At 37.9% G+C, this 20,697-nt stretch overlaps 1 protein-coding gene across 1 annotated transcript in view; it reads right to left on the reverse strand.

The window, feature by feature from the left end:
- Window positions 1-20,697, reverse strand: part of LOC136031234 (arrestin domain-containing protein 4-like) — a 111,420-nt gene that overhangs the window by 23,133 nt on the left and 67,590 nt on the right. Inside the window, exon 4 of the mRNA XM_065710637.1 lies at window positions 4,316-4,498. Coding sequence (XP_065566709.1) covers window positions 4,316-4,498 — 183 coding nt within the window. The remainder of the gene's footprint in view (window positions 1-4,315; window positions 4,499-20,697) is intronic.

The raw sequence follows: 20,697 nt of genomic DNA on the forward strand, positions 1-20,697 counted from the left end.
GTCATTGATTAAAGGAAAAGTCCGTTCGAGATTCTGGAACAACAACACAACCAGAAGAGAAAGATTAAATATTGTCATGTTTTAGAGACCTACTGCCACACTCATATCGTGAACAAAGTAAGACTCTTGACATATCTCACGACTAGTGAACAGGTCAAGTGTCATTATCGCCAACTATCTATCTGGTTTCTCCTCGGACTGTTGTATATTTTCTAACGCTTCATTCGCTGAAACATCGAGAGTTGGCAATAGCAACGTTCCCTTCCTACGTGTTCTTGAACGAAAAACCAGTCAAGATCACATTCATCATTACAATATAAAGTATCTTCATTATATCCCTGTAAACACTTCCTATTTTGAACTCTGTCAGTTAACATTAGGAATGGAATTAGGTTATTCTTTAGCAATAAAAAAAGGTTTGGCCGTGATTACATGTCTTTTTCGACTCGTTCAATAGCAACATGTCTAATCGAAAAATTGCAACCGTTCGTTCTGACATTGATTGCTATGTTGTTACTCTTGGTCCAAGACAAATGGGTCACATATTGAACTACTACAAAGGTCGTTTATCCACGTCGGGTTAAGGTCTTGGCAGATGGTTTGCTAGGTTGTTTCGCAGTGCACTACCCTGGACTAAAAATATATATTGTACCAGCTGCCGGTAAAAAAAATATATTCATGAGACGTACCTCATGAATAGTGAACACATTCACAATCGCCGACTATCCACCTGGTTTTTCCTCGGACTGTTGTATATTTCCTTACGCTTTATTCGTTGAAACATCGAGAGTTTGATATAGCAACGTTCCCCTCCTACGTATTCTTGAACGAAAAACCAGTCAAGATCACATTCATCATTACAACATAAAGTATCTTCATTATATCCCTGTAAACACTTCCTAATTTGAACTCTGCCAGTTAACATTAAGAACTGAATTAGGCTATACTTTAGCAATAAAAAAAGGTTTGGCCGTGAATACATGTCTTTTTCGACTCGTTCAATAGTAAGATGTCTAATAGAAAAGTTGAAACCGATCGCCCTGATATTGATTGCTATGTTGCTACTCTCTGTCCGAGACAAATGGGTCATATAATGAACTACTACAAAGGTCGTTTATCAATGTCGGGCTAAGGTCTTGGCAGATGGTTTGCTAGGTTGTTTCACTCTGTACTACCCTTGCCTAAAAAAAATACATTGTACCGGATGCCACAGATTTTGCATCCTCTACCCTACATGATTGGGGCTCTGACAAGGATTTAAAACAAAATTCGGAAAATTCGGTCCCTGGACTGCAAACAGATCATATAGCCATTCTTACTTCATCAAGCAACACACAAGTTATGTCCACAAATCCCAAGCCAAAGTACAATACCAAAAAAGCAAACTGGCCATTTTTCCAAGATATACTTGTATCTTTTGATTACTCAGAGGTATATAACCTACTAGATATAGATAAAAAAGCTGAGAAAGTATCATCATGGTTAGTTGTTGCTGCTGATGCTGCCATTCCAAAATATTGTAATAAGAAAAAGATAAATCTTAAGAGGCTGCGTAAGACATGGTGGGATGATGACTGTGAATTAGCAAAACAAACTAGAAAAAATCCAGAAAGCATTTCCAGAAAAATCCCTCACCTACCACACATCTTGAGTATAAACATGCAATAGCAAAGCTCAAAAAAATATGCAGAAAGTCCAAAAAGATAGCACGGGATAGGTTTTACTCCCAGATTGACTCCCAAACAGCTTTAACAAAAGTCCACAATTATATCAGCCAACTGAATGGTTACAATAAACCTATTGATAATAGGAAATATGATATATGTGTTAATAACAGATATATTCTTAGTGACAAAGAGGAAACTGAACTGTTTGCAGAGCATTATAAAAAAGACATCGTAAGACAGTCCCTAAGACGACCTCCCTTTTGCGTTCTGCCAAGATCCTGCTCACATAAACTTTCTCTTGAAAAGCCCTTCCTGTTTGAAGAAATGAAGCAAGCCATCAGCCTTAGCAATCCAAAATCAACCCCTGGACACGATGATATCCATATAAATTGGATTACAAAAACGGCGGATTTATTTAAATATGCACTTTTGCACATTTACAATCATATATGGGCCCATCACAAAATTCCTAGATCTTGGAAAATAGCTATAGTCAATCCCATTCTTAAGCCTTGCCAGCCTTCAAACAATATTAAATCCTACAGGCCAATTTAAATGTTAACAACACTAGGAAAAATCCTGGAACGACTGATTTTAAATAGGGTTGAATGGTTTGTAAAAGTTAACAACCTCTACCCCCCTGAACAAACAGGATTCAGAAAAGGGCACTGCTCACTGGACAATGTTGCTTGCCTTGAAAATGATGTATCCAACTCATTTAACCAAAGGCATTCAACCATCGCCATACTTTTTGATTGGGCTGATGCATATGGTAATGTCATTCACCAAAAATTGCTAGAGGTATTAATGAATCTTGACTTTCCTATTGGCATTGTTATCCTCATCTATGATTTTCTAAATAATAGAACATTTGTTGTCCAAATTGGTAATTGTAGGAGCCACAATCACCCTATTAAAGAAGGCTTACCCCAGGGAGCCATTCTTAGTCCTATACTCTTTAATCTATATATATCTAAGTTTAATTAAAACATGCATCATTTGGGCTCTATGCAGATGACCTAGTAATCTGGAAATCAGGCAGAAACGTCACTGATTTAGTCAAAAATCTTCAACAAGATATCCACATAATCTCTTGCATTTCAGAAGCATTAGATTTGTCTATCTCCACTTCCAAAACCAAAGCAATCCTATTTACTAGACAGAGACATTTAACCATACCAAATATAGTCGTGAATAACTCTACTATAAACTATGAATCTTCAGTGAAGTTATTGGGAATTGTGTTTGATTCCAAACTAAGATGGCATGATCACATCAAATCACTCAAGAAGAATATAATCCACTTAAACGACTCGCTAATTCGAAATGGGGTTCATCACCTAAAACAATGATAGATTTTTATAAAGTTTATATAAGGGCAAAAATGGAATATGGTATCCAATTTTTTGCTAATAGCTCGCCACAGATTTTTAACATGTTGGAGTCATTGCAAAATTCTGCAATCCGTATTGCTATGGGATTTCATAAGATCCAATAATTAAATAATTATTATACACACCAATAATTAAAATGAGAAACCTGTCGGGGATCACCTCTTTGCAAGAAAGAGCTTTGCTTCAGAGAAGAAGATATTTCACCAGAATACAAGCATATGGTAATCAACATTATGTATACCAGAAAGTCTTTCATAACACTAAGAAATATTACTAAACTTAATATCAAAAAAAATTTAAAATTAATATTAAAAAAGAAAATTTATAACTTCAGAAAAATGTTGGGTGACATTATTCATGGTTATATAACTTAACTGAACGCTAAAACGGCTATTTAACGCTAACTGAATGTTCAAAACGTAAATAATATAACTGGATGGGACTGTTAATTATTTGTGTTGAGGGGTTTCGAATTTCAGTCAACACGAAAAGTCTTAAGAGGGTCTTGGACGGGGGAGGGGATTTTATACCTAAAACCTTCGTAAGAGTTACAACTTCTCAAAGCTTCTCGAAGACCGGATAAACAATGCAGTATTACATACAGGATAGACATAAACATATATTTAACTTTCCACGCACGCACGCACATACACACACACACGTTTTGTAGACGAACGGTAATAACAAGTAAAGATATACATTCCATTAAAAATCACAACATAAACAGAATCAACTCAAACTTCAATTCAATCTCTCTTATTAAAAAAAAAACACAAACACAAAAAATTATCTTCCATATTTATTCTAATAAAATCTAAAAAATCAAGTTAATCATTTGTTCATGTTATTTTTTCGCAAACATTTTAATAAGAAAGTGTGTGCAAGCTTGTGGTTTCTCCCCAGTGACTTTTGTTTTATACAAACATTTTTAAAATATTCAGTGATGTAATAAAAACAAATTATTTGGAAACAGTATCAAATATTTTTTCTAACTAGTTACAGACATTATACATCTGAGATAAAAAGGATACCATGTGATTACTTTCTTTGGTGATAAGAGAAATTTTCTGTTCGAACATTATAGATTTTGAAGTCACCTGACTGGCAGGTCTTGGGGTATTTCATCGATCTGGCTGATTTTGTTCACACCCTTTAAAGTTTTTTTTTTTACTTTAGGCTATTTGAATAATTCTTCGGTAAAATTTTCCCAATATGTGGTTGCCAGTTTCTTTTTCTTATTCATTTATTACTTGCCTCTGTGAGTGAAGCCTTGGTCCTTTTGATTGTCGATCTGCTTTGATTCACAACTGAAGCCCAAACAGATATAGTTTCGCCAGGAACATAGCCTCCACGATCTAATCGAACTCGGCACGCAACATGACCAGAGGTGAAACAGCCGACTCCAAGCCGATGTTCAATCTCACAATGAAAAGGTTGCTAAAATTTAATTCAACTTTAAAAAAAGATTAATATATATAATTTGTGTGGTGGTAATTCAGAATGAAATGTCACTAAGTCGGGGAGATTATGATCTTTATTCTCAAAAAGATGCCAGAGTTTCATTTAATATGCTGGTAGTTCAAAATTGAATCATCATTAAGTCATGGGAGTGAGATTATGATTTCAATCTCATCGTTCCTCCAAATCCTGCGTTCTTGACTGCCTAAGGTCACCTCCCTGCATCAACATCAGCTTTGGGACAGATGTCATATACAACGCCAACTGTTGTTGGTATAAAGTCTGAATCTGAGCAAAAAATTCTTATGATCTCTACTGTTTATAGATTAAGGACCAGATCAGTTTCTGAAGTCTTAAGGCGTGTTGCAGCATAAGGTTTTTTTTTTTGTTTTTTTTTTTTAAACTGAGCATAATCAATCTTTGAGAATTTTTCAGCCTTACGTTTGAAAAAAAATCAAACTTTTGCGAATATTTACTTTATCCTAGATTCTCCTGATTCCCTAGATTCAAAATAATTGTCCCTATAAGAAATGATTTACCCCTAAATGAAATTAAAGCCCTGGTTATATACTGGTTTCATTAAAGTGCGAATGACACTCAAGTTACGTATGGGGTACAAAAAGAAGGAAACTTCAATGAAAATAAAAACAGTTGAAAACAATTGGATATTTTAATTCGTGAAATCCAAAATAGACCTTTTTTGTTTCTGTCTGACTTTGTTACAACTTAGTGATCATAAACACTATGCAAAACAATCATTAACGAAGAAAAAAAATCGTACTGATTTGTGGCACCTTGTAGGCCTAGAGCTTTTTTTGCCAATCAACGTGAAATATTCAGCATAAGTAGACTGGGCCAAGGGGACCTTAATGAAGACAATAGATTTTCAAAGAAAAATGTTCCTATATATTCGTGGCGCAAAAACAAAACGTATATTTTTCGCTGATTGGCTTAAAGTTTCAGGGCATGTAAACGGGACCGAGTATGTAAGCCTCCATTGAAACTAGTATGAAAACTAGGGAAACAAGTTTAGTTGCATTGATTTGCGAAGTCCATTTTTTAAGACAACAAAACATAATTTTCCATTTTTATACAAGATATTGATATACATTTATTTAAAAAAGAAACGGTTATAACAAAATAGAACTAAGATTAGTTTAATAAAATGATGGATTAAGATATGTGTGCATTCAATATTTATTTTATTTCATTATGAGTTTGAGTTGATTATTCAGGTTAATTTCTGCTAGTTTAAGGATCTATTAACTCATCAGTAACAGTATTTGTCATATTTGATTTTAACAAGTAAAAAATCTAAAGCCGAGCTGGCCAGCCATGACAAATCAAATAATAGTCCAGGACTTTTAGCTCAAAAAAGGATCGAACCCGGACAAAATTGCAATATAAACGAAAATGGTACCAAAATGATCAGAAAAAAATTCTGTACAACATACTAAAAGTCCCCATAAATCCGAGTGGGGCGAGTACCCGAAAAACAGGGGAAAAGGGGGAAATGCGGGGGAAAATGGGAAAAATGCCGAACATTCCCAGAAAATAGTTTAAAGTGAGTTTTCTGGGGTTTTCACATACGCTGATTACGAAATTGACATCTAAAATTCAGTATAGAAAAAGAGTACTACGGAAAACGGGGGAACAGGGGAAAGAGGGGAGAAAAGAGAGGAATACAGGGTAGGGGTAGAAAGCGGTTTGGAAGATATTTTCTGGGGTATTCCTATCTGGTGATTATGAAATTGAGATATAAAATGATATACAAAAATCGATTAACATAAAACGGGGAAATGGGGGGGGGAGGGGAAAAAGGAAAATATACAGGGTAGGGGTAGAAAGCATGTGGAAATGTGTTTTCTAGGGTTTTTCTATCTGCTGATTATAAAATTGACATCTAAAACAAAGTTCGAGAACAAATACAGGAGATCTATAGAGGTTCGGCTACCCCATAGGTTCGGAAAAGGCAAAAAAAAATTCGAGAAAGAAATACAGAAAAATACTGAAATTACATTATTCCGTATTCCTCGTCGTTATCGACAAGCGCGTGGGTTCGTCAACATAATCCTGTTCTAATTCGACATCCAGTAAGAGAAGCAAGGTAGACTAGTCACCGCGGAATTCCAGTGCCGACGACAAAACCTATCCTGACGGAATGACATCTAGCGGATCCAATAGTCCCCAGTCTGCGTGGATGCTTACACATGTGACATGGTAGCAGGATAAATCAAGGTGCGACGAGATTTTTTTTTTAAGTCAAGCATAATTTTGCGTATCGGCAACTCTTCTTTCAGTACTAAGCCAAGTTTAATTCATTATTTTCCCTGGGTGCCCGAATTAATGGTTATTAGTTGCGTTTTGTCAAGATTAAGCAAGAGCGACATCTAGTTTTTCAGCTTGTTTTCAGAGACGGTCTTTCGAGATGGCGCGCCATTTGGAAGGTTCAGAATTCATTTAGAGAGTTACGTTCGCCGTGCGAATGGTGCTGATGAAAGATAAAGCTCTTTGGAAACCCTGCTGCTGTACAGAAGTGGAAAATTTTCATGTCATGGAGAGGTAAGATTCAAGGTATCTGTCCTATTTTTACCGAAACTAAGCTGCTCTTCTCTTCCAGTGCAAGATGAGTGGCTCCAACAGACTCTGCATTCTTTGTCTCCGAGAAAACTGAGATCTCAAGATTTCTTTAACGTGCAGGTCTGTTGCATTTTTTGCAACTATGAAGTGGGGTTCGAGAAGTCGATAAGAAAGGGGGCCAACGGCGAGTGCGTGAAAGCAGCCACGACAGAACTTAGACACTCAGTGTTGCGGGCATGCGAAAGTAGAGGCAAAGACAATTGGGCGACGACTGTTCTCGGAAGGATGAATTGCATTCTTTCTGACCTCCATGCTGCAGATGCAGTTTACCATAAATCATGCTATGTGAGCTTTAAGACAAACAAAAGTATGCCAAAACGGTACAGAAAAAGCTCCAGAAAAAGAAGGAAGAGTTTTTGAGCAACTCTCAGAGCAAACAGCGAATTATAAGCTACATCGGGGAAAAACTCAGAGCCAAAGGATTTGAAGTCGTCCATGCGAAGGACGATGCTGACTATCTAATCGTGAAGACTGCCGTAACGAAAGCAGAAAACTCTGAAACAATAGTTCTTGGCAACGACACTGACCTTCTGATTCTACTCTTGTATCACCTCCCGCCTAATGCAAAAACACTTTACTTCGAATCGTCAACGAACGCAAAAGAAGCGATAACACGGTTCTGGTGCTTCAACGAAGTGCAAAAAAAAATAGGAGAAGTATCCAGGCTGCTTCTGGTAGGGCACGCACTCTTGGGATGTGACACGACCTCACGAGTTTTCGGACTTGGAAAGCAAGCTGTGCTACCTCTTTTGAAGAAGAGCGAAGTGTTCAGAAAAAAATGCAAAGTGTTTCTGGATGAATCATCGTCCAAAGATGAAATTGTGAAAGCGGGTGAATATCTTCTCCTCAGCTTGTATAAAGCACGACCAAACGAAGATCTCACTAAGCTGCGACATCGAATTTTCTTGGAAAAAGTTTCTTCGTCTAATACTATGGCGTTTGTTAAGCCTGAAAGGCTTCCGCCAACCGAACCTGCAGCTTCATTGCACTCCCAGCGAGTGCGCCTCCAGGTATCCCGTTGGAAAGGGGAACCAGCTGACCTCGACCCGGCTGACTGGGGTTGGGTCCTCCGAGACCATAAATACTCACCTGTGATGACCCATTTGTTGCCCGCACCTCAGACTCTTTTGAGTGTCGTGAGATGCAACTGTAAGACAGGCTGCGAGAACTCGCGATGCAGCTGCAAGAAAAATGGATTAGCGTGTACGTTCGCGTGCAGAGAATGTCAGGGTATCAACTGTTTGAACAGGGACAACGAGATTGTCGAAGACGAGGAGCTCGACTAGTGATATCAATGCTGTGTTTTTCAAGTCAACTATACTGCCTTCGAAAGTGCAAATTTTACATATAATAGCCATTTTATATATAACTGCCAAGCGGTTGTTTTCTTTATGTTTAGTAATTCAAATGGTTGTAAGAAATGTCTGTGATTCAAGAAAGTACAAATTTGATACTTAAGCGAGTTATTTTGTCCATAGGCCTACTTATTAGCCATTAGCAGCTGGCTCAGGAGTCAGGCCTCCCTTCCCCTTTTCCGTTGTTTCCTCCAGTTTTGTTCGGTTTTCATGGTTCTCGTTTTCTTTCCTTCATTTTAGGGGTCAGTTTCGTGATCAGCAGATAGAAAAACCCCAGAAAACACATTTCCACATGCTTTCTACCCCTACCCTGTATATTTCCCTTTTCCCCTCCCCCCCCCCATTTCCCCGTTTTATGTTAATCGATTTTTGTATATCATTTTATTTCTCAATTTCGTAATCACCAGATAGGAATACCCCAGAAAATATCTTTCAAACCGCTTTCTACCCCTACCCTGTATTCTTCTCTTTTCTCCCCTCTTTCCCCTGTTCCCCCGTTTTCCGTAGTACTCTTTTTCTATACTGAATTTTAGATGTCAATTTCGTAATCAGCGTATGTGAAAACCCCAGAAAACTCACTTTAAACTATTTTCTGGGCATGTTCGGCATTTTTCCCATTTTCCCCCGCATTTCCCCCTTTTCCCCTGTTTTTCGGGTACTCGCCCCACTCGGATTTATGGGGACTTTTAGTATGTTGTACAGAATTTTTTTTCTGATCATTTTGGTACCATTTTCGTTTATATTGCAATTTTGTCCGGGTCAAACCCTAAAAGTCCTGGACTATAAATGAATCTGGAAATGACAAATGGGTTTATGGCCAGTAAAAGAAAACAAAGAGAACAAGAATCAAACGGATATTTTTCTCGTATATAACAAGGCGTCTTCAATGTAGAAAAAACCCAGCAAGAAACTAAAACTAAAATGGTATAAATAAAATATATGTAAAACGAATACAAACTAACTAATATATATTGACTTTTATTCTGATTTCCGTTTGCTTTGGATTTCACTTCATAGTAGCTCTTGTCAGTTTTAAATTTAAACTATTGTACAACTTTAGTTTTATTCATTTTTATGTTTTAATGTCGCACTTTACTTTTCTTTGAAACACTCCTTTTTGGAGCACATGTTTTATGTCATCTATTATAAGCGACGGGAAATCAAAAGCAACTAAACTTATATATAATAATAGACAAAGAAAATGGAAGATGAAGAACTAGAAGAAAAAGGTAAGAAAAAGAAGAGTAAGAACGAGACAAGATAGAAATAAAGGCAAGTAGGTGGTCACATAAATAAACACAAATGACTACAAGTGGCACAGAATAGTGATGCAGCCTTTTGTAGCAAAATAAAGCTCCTTTATTTCAGTTTCACAAAATGACTACTTCATTAATAATGGAGCTAAATGGACCCATACACAAATGGATTCCCAATATCTACAAGGCAGGGCAAATAATTAAAATAGAGTCCAATTCAGCGATTTTAGAAAAAAGTTATCTTTCCTAGGAGCCTGCCGAGTCGTTCGAAAACAGATAATTTTAAAGTGAACCAATTGCAAAAACTGACACCTAAGACTACACTTTCCATGCCTTTTTGGATGGAATCTTCAACTGCTGAGGCATAATAACGACTGCACAAGGTTGGTTTCAGAACCCAATTAAACGAAAAAAACATTTGTTATCTAAAAGTAAGGAGTAACACTAAAACTTACAGTAGTAATTTAAAGATGATGAATTTCTTAAGCTCCGAAAAGATAAAACCTCAGCTACCCACCAAAAAGGGGTTTATCAAATACCACGTGACTAAGGCAATTATTATGTGGGTAGAGCCTACCAAAATTTACAAAAACACCTGCAACAGCATAAAGAATATATAACCAAGGCTTTAAGTTCAAATTGTGTTCATAATTCTTTTGATTCTCCTCTAAGCAGCCATGTTTTTAAAAATCCCAGCCATGTAATACTTTTTGAAAACACTTCCTTCATTAGCAATGATTTAGGTATAAAAAAAATGTTATTCGTGAGGCAATAGAAGTTGCACTTTAGCTAAATAATAATATTTATTTAAATATAGATTTGGGGGAGTGCTCAGTAAATGCTTCATACAATATATATTAGAAATTTTTCAGAATTAACCCTCCCCCTCCAACTCCTCCAAACAGAGCAGATTCGTTCCAGTATATCAAACACGTATCTAGGACTTCTGCTTATTTTTCCCACCAAGTTTCATCCCGATCCCTCCACTCTACGCGTTTTCCAAGATTTTAGGTTCCCCCTTCCAACTCCCCCCAATGTCACCGGATCTGGTCAGAATTTAAAATAAGTGCTCTGAGACACAATATACTTCCAAATATCAAATTAATTAAGATCCGTTCACTCGTTCGTAAGTTAAAAATACTTCATTTTTTCTGTTTTTCTGAATTAATCGACCCCCTACTCCCCCCCATATGGTCAAATAGGGAAAAAGACTATTTATAATTTAGTCTGGTCTGGTCCCTGGTACGCCTGCCAAACTTCATCGTCCTAGCTTACCTGGAAGTGCCTAAAGTAGCAACACCGGGACAGACAGACAAACAGACCGACAGACAGACAGACCGACAGAATTTGCGATCGCTATATGTCACTTGGTTAATACCAAGGGCCATAAACAACAAGAATCGTATTAAAATCTTTCTTGATTTGTCTCAAGGTTGCAGCGGCAACCTAGTAAAGAGCGAACCACAGCCCATAGTAACTAAAAGTTAAAAAACGCGTTTTGAAAAAAAAACTGCATCGCGAAAAAAAATTCCATCTCTGACACTGATTCAGGAATGGTAACTATTATTTCGGTTCGTCTTAAAAATAATAATTTATTTCAAAAAACAAGAGCTAAGAACTCATATGGCACTTGTGACTTGGTCGGAAGAGCCAAGACTTCATATGGTTTGAGCTCTAGCAAAATTCTAAGAATCAATAGATTGCTTTAAAAGGAAAACCAGAGGCTTAACGCCGGTCAGGATTGGTCAGGAAGAGCTTTGAGTCACCGGGTCCTTCTAAATATCAGAATTCATTAAGATCCGATCACCACTCGTCAGTTAAAAATACCTCAGCTTTTCAAATTTTTCCTCGCCCTTCAGTCACCCAGATGGTCGAATCGGGGAAAACGACTTTATCAAGTCAATTTGTGCCGCTCCCTGACACGCCAACCAATTTTAATCGTCCTAGCACGTCTAGAAGGACCAAACTCGCTAAAGCACTGAACCCCACCCCCTAAATCCCCCAAAGAGAGCGGATCCAGTCTGGTTACGTCAATCACGTATCTACGACATTTATAAGCGTTTTCCAAGATTTCTGGATTCCCCCTCCAACTCCCCCAATGTCAACAGACCTGATCGGAATTTGAAATAAGAGCTCCGAGACATGGATTCCTTCTAAATATCAGATTTCATTAAGATCCGGTCACCCGTTATTAAGTTAAAAATACCTCAATTTTTCTAATTTTTTCAAATTAACGACCCCCAGCTCCCCCAAAGAGAACGGCTCCGTTCCAATTATGTCAGTCACTTATCTATAACTTGTTCTTATTTTTCCCATCCAGTTTCATCCCGATCTCTCCACTCTAAGCGTTTTCCAAGATTTCCGGTTTCCAGGATTTCTGTTTCCCCCCTCTAACCCCTCTATATCCTCGGATTCGATTCGAATTGAAAATGGAGCATCTGAGACATAAGATTCTTCTACATTTCAAGTTTCATTAAGATCCGGTCACCAATTCGTAAGATACCTCGATTTTAACGTTTTCCAAGAATTCCGGTTTCCCCCTCCAACTCCCCCCAATGTCCTCGGATCTGGTCGGGATTTGAAATGAGAGTTCTAAAGCACAAGATCCTTCTAAATATCAAATTTCATTAGAATCTGACCACTTGTTCGTAAGTTAAAAATACCTCATTATTCATAATTTATCCAAATTACTCCACCCCCCCAACTCCACCAAGAGAGCGGGTCCGGTCCGGTTATTACAGTCACGTATCTTGGATTTGTGCTTATTCTTCCCACCAAGTTTCATCCTGGTCTCTCCGCTTTAAGCGTTTTCCAAGATTTCCGGTCTCCCCCCCCCCCAATGACAGTGGGGATCGATGAGAGATCTGAGTTACGAGGTCCTTCATAAATATAAAATTTCATTAAGATCCCATCACTCCTTCGTAAGTTAAAAATACGTCATTTTTCTAATTTTTCAGAATTAACTCTCCCCCCAGCTTTCCGAAAGAGAGCGGATCCGTTCTGGTCATATCAATCACGTATCTAGGACTTGTGTTTATTTTTCCCATCAAGTTTCATCCCGATCCCTCCACTCTAAGCGTTTTCCATGATTTTAGGCTCCCCCCAACTCCCCCCAATATCACCGGATCCGGTCGGGATTTAAAATAAGAACTTTGAGACACGATATTCTTCCAAAGATCAAATTTCGTTCAGATCTGATCACCTGTTAGTAAGTTAAAAATACCTCATTTTTCTAGTTTTTCCGATTTTTTTGTATCGGTAACACTGATCTGTCTCCCATTTTTTTTTTTTTTTTTTGGTTTAGCGGGTTACCAGAACATCATAGAGACCACATCATAGTTACCAGAGCATCAGTTACCAGTCCTGAATTTTATATTCAGTCCTGGTTAAATTATGCAGTACTTGAATAATATTCAAGGTTTATATTTCCTGATTTATATTCAAGCCCGCATTTTATTGTAAGTCTTATTTTATTTATATATTTGGTTTGCTGAGAACGGCTCTTGGATATAGAACCAAAACATCCATTTAATTTGGAAAAAAAAATTCACTTTCTTAGTGAAATTCCCTGTAGTCTCACTTGTTGTTTTTATGATGGAAGGTCAGAGTGATCTTAGTCATTATTTAAATGTTTTTCTCCTCCCCCTCCCACCAAGGTGTAACACTAATAATAAAGGCATAGACCCAACAAATTCCTGGGAATAAAGAGGAATTAGATATCAGTGTCTATCCCCCCCCCTGAACTCATTCTGTATTTGTTTAGAGATTCATGAGAGCTAGAATATTTGGGCATTGAAATGTACTCTTTGAGGCATCTCCAGTCTTAAAAAAAATTACCCACTACCCCTCCTTCCTCCTTCCATTCTTCCTATCTGAAATCATATCTCTGGCTTCTAACAAAAGAAATGTGAAGCCCATTTTTAATTGACGAAACATCCTTTCCCTTGATATCTACATTTAAAGGAAGGAAGGGGGAATGTAACTACTTTTGGGAATGATGAGAGGAACAACTATGGAAGTAATGTTCTTATTGTAGCATATTAAAACAGCAAATTTTGTTTATAAAGTTTACAATTGGCGGGAAAAGGGTTATACTGACTAAGCCTTAGTTCTGTATCCTGATTGTGTTTACGTTCTTCTTTAGGTTAGTCTACAGTACTACATGTCCTCCAAAATAAGACCAGAAGATGCAATTATTTGTTTGCTTTTATTTTAATTATAACAGCATTCTTGTAAATATTAATCTATAATTAACGGCATGCATAAGGAAATGTGGTTTTATTATCAAACATTTAATCGCAGATGTTTTGGGCTTTCCGTCGTGCTGCTTGTTTTAGTGGAACCCGCAAATTTCCAATCGGAATGTCATGGGAAAGTGTTACCAAATTAAGATTTTCGATCAAATTCTCATGGTTCGACCTCAGTAGGAAGTAGAGGTCAGGAGCATATAAGAGTCACTGAAAAACTTATAAACGGACAAAGATGACCACTTATGCTCACAATTTGTTTAAATGATGATCACCCAAATCAGCTTGTTCGCCATCTTGCTGTTCGTGCAGTTTAGGGGCTTCATCAGAAGCCTATGAAAAAGGGTATTAGTAAGTAAACTAAAATCAGATGCATAGTCGTTTGTAACATAATAATAGTAGTTTGTATATAAGTATTGGAGTCAGAAGGTGAGCATCGTGACAAGACAGTGAAGAAGAGAAAAAAGGAAAACAGACGCACACTTGAACAAGAACTGAATTTATTTTCAGCTTAGAAATATTGAAATTAGCTGTTTTAAAAGAAGGAAATAAGAGAAAATAAACACATATTATAATGGCCAGATGCTTCAGTAGTCATATACTAGATTCAAGAGATAACGGAGAAATCCCCAAGATTACCATGGACCTTCTTTAGGTGATCTTTCTACGGAGTGCTATCTCATCCAATAAGTGATTTAGAACTCCCCTAAAACGTCACTGGGTGAATCTTTTATCGTATTAACAAATGCAAACTTTGAAGAGATTTGGACGTCGTCAGGTAATTCTGGAAAGTTAAAAAGTGAAGTAGCTATACCTGATAAAAACAAGGGGTTGCCGACACTCAGAAATGATGTACAAAAGGTGGCGTGTATCAAGAGTATCAAGGGTGGCGTAACGGTGCCAAGCTTGGTAGAACTTCCGCCAAGCGTGGTGGACTTGGGCCCGGCGTGGTGGACTTGTGCCGGGCGTGGTGTGGCTGTGCCAAGCGTGGCGGAACTGTGCTAAGCGTGACGGAACTGTGTTAAGCGGGGTGGAACTGTGCCAAGCATGGCGATGTGTGCCAAGTCTGGTACGAAATTGTGCAGTTAATCCTCATATCGAATTAGGAATTCCTATTACACCTCTATAGAGTAAGTAAATACTTAGTAGAAGCCGATGAACTATCATAATCTAAAAGCAGAATTATTTATAAAATTTTTATTGTTTCAAATGTGCAAAATCATTGATTAAACACTGCGAATACTAAATAGTGCTAAACATGCCATTTTTATGAGCTGGGAAGGATTGAAAGATAACAAGGTTTCTCCCTTGCTTTTTTATGGCACTTGGTATTAACCAAGTGACATATAGCGATCGCAAATTCTGTCTATCTGTCTGTCTGTCCCGGTTTTGCTACTTCAGGCACTTCCAGACAAGCTAGGACGATGAAACTTGGCAGGCGTATCAGGGACCACATTAAATTAGAAATAGTCGTTTTACCGATTTTACCATCTGGGGGGAGTTGGGGGCCGGTTAGTTCGGAGAAAATAGAAAAAATGAAGTATTTTTAACTTACGAACGGGTAATGGGATTTTAATGAAATTTGATGTTTGGAAGGATATCATGTCTCAGAGCTCTTATTTTAAATCCCCGACTAGATCCGGTGACATTGGGGGGAGTTGGGGGGGAACCTAAAATCTTGGAAAACGCTTAGAGTGGAGAGATCGGGATGAAACTTGGTGGGAAAAATAAGCAGAAGTCCTAGATACGTGATTGACATAACCAGAACGGTTCCGCTCTCTTTGGGGGAGTTGGGGGGGGAAGGTTCATTCTTAACAAATTAGAAAAATGAGGTATTTATAACTTACGAAGGAGTGATTGGATCTTAATGAAATTTGAAGTTTGGAAGGATATCGTGCCTCAGAGCCCTTATGTTAAATTCCGACTCGATCCGGTGACATTGGGGGGAATTGAGGGGAGGAACCTAAAATCTTGGAAAACGCTTAGAGTGCAGGGATCGGGATGAAACTTGGTGGAAAAATAAGCTAAAGTCCTAGATACGTAATTGACATAACCAGGGCGGATCTGTCCTCTTTGGGGGAGTGGGGGGAGGGTTAATTCTGAAAAATTAGAAAATTCAGGTATTTTTAACTTACGAAGGAGTGATTGGATCTTAATGAAATTTGATTTTTGGAAGGATATCATGTCTCAGAGCTCTTTAATTAAATTTCAACCTTATCCAGTGAAGAGGATGTTGGGGGGAGGCGGAACCTAAACTCTTGGAAAATGCTTAGAGTGGAGGGATCGGGGATGAAATTTGGTTGAAAAATAAGCACAAGTCCTATGTACGGGATTGACATAACCGGAACGGATATGCTCTCTTTGGAGGAGTTGGGGGGGGGTGGTTATTCTAAAAAATTAGAAAAAATTTGGTATTTTTAACTTGCGAAAGAGTGATCGTATCTTAATGAAATTTCATATTTAGAAGGACATCGAAACTCAGATCTTTTAATTTTTCATCCCGACCGGGTCCAGTGTCATTAGGGGGGGGGCCGAAAATCTTGGAAAACGCTTAAAGCGGAGAGATCAGGATGAAGCTTGGTGGAAAGAATAAGCACAAGTCCAAGATAGGTGGCTGACATAACCGGACCGGATACGCTGTCTTTGGTGGATTTGGGGGGGGGGGGTTGTAATTCGGAAAAATCAGAAAAAATGAGGTATTTGTAACTTACGAACGGGTAATCAGATCTTATTTAAATTTGATATCTAGAAGGATCTTGTGCTTTAAAACTTTCATTTTAAATCCCAACCAGATCCGGTGACATTGAAGGGAGTTGGAGGGGGAAGCCAGAATTCTTTGAAAACGTGAAATCGAGGTATCTTACGAATGGGTGATCGGATCTCAATGAAACTTGATATATAGAAGAATCATATGTCTCAGATGCTTCATTTTCAATTCGAATCGGATCCGGGGACACAGAGGGTTGGAGGGGGGAAAACAGAAATCATAGAAACCGGAAGTCTTGGAAAACGCTTAGAGTGGAGATATCCGGATGAAACTTGATGGGAAGAATAAGCACAGGTTATAGACACGAGATTGACATAACTGGTACGGATCCGTTCTCTTTGGAGGAGCTGGGGGTTGTTAATTCGGAAAAGCTAGAAAAATTGAGGTATTTTTAACTTAAGAACGGGTGATCGGATCTTAATGAAATTTGATATTTAGAAGGAACTCATGTCTCAGAGCTCTTACTTCAAATCCCGACCAGATCTGTTGTCATTGGGGGGGGGAGCTGGAAGGGAGAACCAGAAATCTTGGAAAATTCTTAAAAATGTCGTAGATGCGTGACTGACGTAACCGGACTGGATCCGCTCTCTTTGGGGGAGTTAAGTGAGAAGGAGCGAAATATTAAAAAACCGTGATTCAGGAGATAAATTCCTAAGTTAGAAACGAATTTAAAGTAAATTAAAAATACAATTGTTTTAAGTACTTTTTGTACAATTGCTTTTTGTACAATTGTACAAAAAGTACAATTGCAGCAGTTAAACTTAAAACAAACAAAATTATTCTTAGAATATTTCACTAAATGTATACACTGTAGACTATATGTTACACTAAAAAACAAGAGGTAAGAGCTCATATGGCACATGTGACGAGGTCGGAAGAGCTAAGAGCCAAGAGCTCATATGGTATGAGCTCTAACAAAGTTCTAAGCATTAATAGATTGATTTAAAAGGAAAATCAGAGGCTTAATGCCGGTCGGGATTTCAAATAAGAGCTCTGAGTCATGATGTCCTTCTAAATATCAAAATTCATTAAGATCCGATCACCCACTCTTAAGTTATAAATACCTCAATTTCTCTATTTTTTCCTCTCCCTTCAGCTCCCCAGATGGTCGAATCGGGGGAAACGACTTTATCAAGTCAATTTGTGCAGCTCCCTGACACGGCTACCAATTTGATCGTCCTTCTACGTCCAGAAGCACCAAACTCGCCAAAGCACTGAACTCCACCCCCTAACTCCCCCAAAGAGAGCAGATCCAGCACGGCTACATCAATCACGTATCTACGACATTTGCTTATTCTACCCACCAAGTTTCATCCCAATTTCTCCACTCTAAGCGTTTTCCAAGATTTCCGGTTTCCCCCTTCAACTCCCCCCAATGTCAACAGATCTGGTTGGGATTTCAAATAAGAGCTCTGAGACCTGAGTTCCTTCTAAATATCAAATTTCATTAAGGTCCGGTCACCCGTTCTTAAGTTAAAAATACCTCAATTTTTCTAATTTTTCCAAATTAATACCCCCCAGCTCCCCCAAAGAGAACGGATCCGTTCCAATTATGTCAATCACGTATCTACAACTTGTGCTTATTCTTCCCATCAAATTTCATCCCGATCTCTCCACTCTAAGCGTTTTCAAAGATTTCCGGTTTCCAAGCTTTCTGTTTCCCCCTCCAGCCCCCTATGCGATTCGAATTGAAAATGGAGCGTCTCAGAAATAGGATACTTCTATATATCAAGTTTCTATAAGATCCGATCACCCATTCCTAAGATAAAGATACCTCGATTTTCACGCTTTCCAAGAATTCCAGTTTCCCCCTCCAACTCCCCCCCAATGTCACTGGATCTGGTCGGGATTTAAAATGAGAGACCTAAAGCACAAGATCCTTTTAAATATCAAATTTCATTAAGATCTGATCACCCGTTCGTAAGTTACAAATAGCTCATTTTTTCTAATTTTTCCGAATTACTCCCCCCCCCCCAACTCCACCAAAGAGAGCGGATCCGGTCCGGTTATTTCAGTCACGTATCTTGGACTTGTTTTTATTCTTGTTTCATATTCATGTTTCATGTTTTTATTCTTGTTTCATTTCCACAAACCATGATAAAAAAAAAATACAAGCTGGAATCGAACGAATGATAATCTAATTTGAGGTCCACTCCGTACTAACAGAACCACGCCTCTAATAATGTAATTTGATATTTTGGTGTTTGTAGGACTTTAATAGCGTAGCTTATTAAGGGGGCCTGGAGGAGGAATTTGCGGGAGGTGTTCTTGCAAACCTCCAGTTAAGGGTTTTGGATTATAACTACTACAATGATACCCTTTTATGCTTTCGGATTTTTCCACTTAAGAAGTGGCACCAAAAGTTTTTTTTTCAGTTCCATATCTCACTTAAGAGTGGTAAAATTGACAAAAAGCACTTAGATATGAGCAAAAGTTTTCAAATGAGCCATAGAGCATCACTCAAAAAAATTCTGGTAGCCCACTAGCCCCAGCTTTTCCACTTGAGACATGGCACCAAAAGTGCCGTGTTTTTAGTGTCATTTGAAACTTGCAGATGGTTTAATTTATAGGAAGAACGTAGATATGAGCATTTTTTATATGAGCTACCAAAAATCTATCTAAGATGTTCCGGTAGCCCACTAGCCCACCCTTAAAGAAACACCATACAAAGTGCCTTTTTCCGTGCCATAAGGCACTTGCAGACGGCAGAATATAGAAGAGCCACGTACATATGAGAAATAGCTTTTTAATGAGCTCTTAAGCATCTCTCTCTGATGTTCTAGCAACCCGCTGTCTGAAAAAAGAAGAAACAAAAGACCGTTTTAACATTTTTTTTTTAATTTTAGTTACTATGGGCTGTTTTTCGCTCTTTACTAGGGTGCAGCTAATGCTTCAACCATGACAAAGAGTTAATTGCAAATTCTCCCTAGAAACTAGTTAACATAGAAATCTATGAAATCTAAGAGATGGTAGGATTTTTAAAAAAATAGTAAATATAAGCAATAGTTTTAATCAAGCCATTAAACATCTATCTACGATGGTGGGGTAGCCTCCTAATATTTCAGTAGCTTACTGATGAGCAGACGATTTATGAAACTTACTGAGGGGGATGGGAGGGGGAGTGTACGGGGAGGGTTCTCGTAAACCTCCAGTTAAGGGTTCTGGAATATAATTATTACAATAGTACATATTTTGTACTTCTGAGCTTTTCCACTTAAGAAGTGGCACCAAAAGTGTTAATATAGTAAATAGCCTGCTAATTTCACCGCTTGAGAAATGGTACAAAAAGTGCCCTTTTAGTGCCAAATGACACTTGCAGAAGGCAGAATTTATAAAAAGCATGTACATATGAGAAATAGTCATAAAATAAATAGCATGATAGAAATAACATGAATGAGCCATAAAGCATCTCTCTATGATGTTATGGTAGCCCACTAGGCCTGTTGAAAAAAAAGAAAAAAACAGGAGAGAGATCAGTGCTACCGGAGCAAAAAGTGATTTTCCTTGTTGTTCAAGGAGGGGAAATGTAATAGCCTGTATTGAGGCTTCTGACTATGCTGATTCCAATACTTTTTTCATTTTGATCTGACGCCATTTTCGAACAGTTAGAGGTTTTTTCAAAACCACCATAATTTTTTTTCGCTATAAACTTTTACTTTTAAGACGAACCGAAATAATAGTTACCATTCCTGAGTCAGTTTCAGATGGCTATTTCTTTCACTATGCAGTTTTGTTTTTTAAAACGCTTTTTTTTACTTTTGGTTATTATGGGCTGTGGTTTGCTCTTTACTAGGTTGCAGCTACCGCTGCAAACATGATCAGAATGGCAATGGTTTAGTTTCTTAATCAGGCATTTTTTTTTCAATCATGGTTTTGTATCAATCATGGTGTTATATTTGATTGTTTTTCAGCT

This window comes from Artemia franciscana, chromosome 9 (assembly GCF_032884065.1).
Source record: "Artemia franciscana chromosome 9, ASM3288406v1, whole genome shotgun sequence".
Lineage (NCBI taxonomy): Eukaryota > Metazoa > Arthropoda > Branchiopoda > Anostraca > Artemiidae > Artemia > Artemia franciscana.